Source organism: Ochotona curzoniae, unplaced genomic scaffold (assembly GCF_017591425.1).
Source record: "Ochotona curzoniae isolate NIBS_2020 unplaced genomic scaffold, NIBS_Ocur_1.0 contig_1274, whole genome shotgun sequence".
Classification (NCBI taxonomy): Eukaryota; Metazoa; Chordata; class Mammalia; order Lagomorpha; family Ochotonidae; genus Ochotona; species Ochotona curzoniae.
The window spans coordinates 36,656,596-36,659,594 of record NW_024465023.1 but is presented as its reverse complement, the minus strand read 5'-3'; the positions used below and the strand labels follow the sequence as shown (position 1 = coordinate 36,659,594).

The following is a 2,999-nucleotide window of genomic DNA, read 5'->3' as shown; positions in this document are numbered from 1 at the left end:
ATGGGAGGACTAAGCAGTCGGTTCCTGAGGCGCCAGGGAGTACGTGTCCCGGAAGAACCAGGTGCCGCCAGGGAAGAAGAGGCAGTGGCTGGGGAGGCGGAAGTGCCAGTGGAGCAGGAGGAGGAGCGTGAAGAGGACAGACCCACCACCAGTCATGGCGTCCGCAAGCGGAAGACCAGTCCGGAAGGGCCGCTGGCAAAAACCCTCGGCCATAAGCGTTGTAAAGACAAATCCCTGCCGATTTATGAGGCGCTCTTTTTGAGGGGTGAAGGCAGTGATGTACAGATCCGGGCTTTAGGGGAGGAATGGAACTTACACAGGGTCTACCTGTGCCAGTCCGGGTACTTTGCGAGCATGTTCAGTGGTGCATGGCGGGAAACAAACATGGACACCATAGAGTTGCAGATGCCTGACAGGAACATTGACACTCAAGCCCTGCACGAAGCTTTGGGCTCTTTATATCGCAATGCAGTGGCCATCCCCCCCAGCCGAGTTGTTGCCATACTGGCCACAGCCAGTATGCTGCAGTTGGATGAGCTAATTCTGCAGTGCGAGGAGATCATGAAGGAGAGGATCAGTGCCCAGACCGTGTGCAGCTACTTCTATGCTGCCGACAGCTACGGCCTACAAAATATCAGGGCCATATGCTTCCAGTGGCTTCTGGACAACCTAATGCCCCACTGCAGTGAGGAGTTACTGCGAGAAATTAGCCTGGATCTCATGAAGGAGCTCACCGCCTCTTCAGATCTCTTGGTGATGGAAGTGGAGATGGATGTGTACACCACACTGAAAAAGTGGATGTTTCTGCAACTGCACCCAACATGGAAGGGCTCCCGAAGAGCACTGCTGCAGGACGCCGACTCTTGCTTTGCCAGGTACAAGAGGGAGCGAGAGGGAGCCCCTTTTCTGGAGAGCGAGCAAGGCAGACCTTTTGTATCAGCATTCCAGCAGCTGCGGCTTGCCTACATAATATGCGACTTGCCTTCTGCTCGTGTCATTGATCAGGATGCACTGATTCCTGCCTCCTGGTTGACCCCGGTGTACAAAGAGCAGTGGCTTGCACTCCTCCAGGCTGAACAGACCAGGGAGCTGGGACCTATGAACATCTACGTGTCTGACATCCAAGGGAACAGCATGCGATGTGGGGGGCAGCTCCATAGGGATGAGCAGCGTAGCTGGAGGTGGGCTGGCTTCAATTTTGGCTGGGATCTGGTGGTGTGCTATGCCAACCGGCGCATCATTTTCCGACGCAGTGCACTGAACAAATCCTGTGGCCTAGGGGTCAGCTTACTGTGGCAGAGAAAAGTAGCATTTCGCCTCCGCGTGACCTCCTTGAACAGAGTTGGAAGAGTCATTTTCAGGAAAGACACAGGATATCAGATGCTTTCCCTGGGGAAGGATGAAGAGCTAGAGGTGGTGAATCTGGAGAACCAAGATGTGGTTTTCCCCATATATGTGACATGCAATTTCTTGTATCACCCCAGGGAGAGAAGCATTGCTCACAGTGAGGGCCCCTGCACAAGTCCAGAGAACTGAGCAGCTTTTCCCTGGACACAGGAGTGGGCGATTTGCTCCAGCGCTCAGCTGCCTCTATTGACTATCAAACTGGTTCATTGTGGATGATCACTTTTGTCAGAGAATTTATTGAAGTGTAACTCATAAGACTTGAGACTGTTTACAGCACATATTTCAAAGTTGCCAAATACCTCCAGAACTGAGTTAAAATGTTAATGTGGAAACCTATTCCTCAAGTTTAACATCCTTCAATCTCCACATCATTACTGAGATGACCGTGACCAGTCAACTTTAGAGAGACATTGTGAGCATGCCCACTCTATTACTCTTAATGAAAATGTCTTGAAATATACATTGCCTCTAGCTTGCTTAAGTTAATGTTGAAGTAATACTTTTAGTTGGTGTGCTTAGACCTACCCTACCCCCTTCCTAACCAACCCTCATCCAGTTTCATCATTTTGTTTTCCCATTCCCCATTTCCTGCCACCTGTTGTATGTGCTTGATTCCTGTGGTTTCTCAGTGTGTGAATACTCCTGGGTGACATTAGGTGATGTTCTTGTTGGCTGTTCTTTGACTTGTGTCTTGACATTAACTAGACATGCTTTAAGTTCATAGACTAGTAAACCCAAAATGCCATTTCGAAGTTTTCATCATCTTTTATTGGGGGCGAGTAAAAAGGAAGCAGTTTGGTTCTAATGCAATAGGGCATTAACTGCTTATGCAACCAAAATTACTCCTCAGCTAGTTGATGGTTTTTACTCTATAGAAATATTTTTAGTTTGAATTATACTTGGGAAGACTGCATCCTGCTATAAGAGTAGGGTTGGTAACCCATTCTCTAGCATGGCATGATACTGGGATTCTTGGCACCTTGAAATGGAATCAAAGCATGGGAATTCCAAACTGGTAATGCAAAGGTAGATGTTTTTGTTTGTTTGATTTTGTCTCAAAATAGGAGATAGTGCCAGTCATGATCTGAGCATGTTGTGTGATTACTTCTGATATATAAATATACACTTTCGAATTATATGTATATATACATATAGAATTATATATATATACATATAGAAAGCTTATTTGAAAGAGTTTTTGGGGAAAAGAGAGAGTAAGAGGAGAGGGAGAAGGAGAAGAGAGGAGAAGAGAAGAAATGGATTTTTTAGAGGAGGTTAAGTGGAGAGGGACAAAAATGGAACAATCTTCATTCCCTGGGTATCTCGTATGATGTCTACATTCCTTTGTACTCTATCTAATCCACTACAAACAACAAACTTCACTTCGTTGTTTTTTTTTTTTTATTGTTATTAACATTGTATTGTGTGATACAGTTTTATAGGCACTGGGGATTCCCCCCACCCCTCCCACACCCCTCCCCCCATAGTGGATTCCTCCACCTTGCTGCATAACCTCAGTTCAAGTTCAGTTGAGATTCCTTCATTGCAAGCATATACCTAGCATAAAGTCCAGCATCTTATTGTCCAGATAA

General features: G+C 46.5%; 1 protein-coding gene across 1 annotated transcript; it reads left to right on the top strand.

The window, feature by feature from the left end:
* On the top strand, window positions 1-1,536 carry LOC121170128 (germ cell-less protein-like 1). The gene has a single exon (XM_041001082.1). The coding sequence runs from the start codon at window positions 1-3 to the stop codon at window positions 1,534-1,536; it is 1,536 nt and encodes a 511-aa protein (XP_040857016.1).
* Window positions 1,537-2,999: the final 1,463 nt, after the last annotated feature.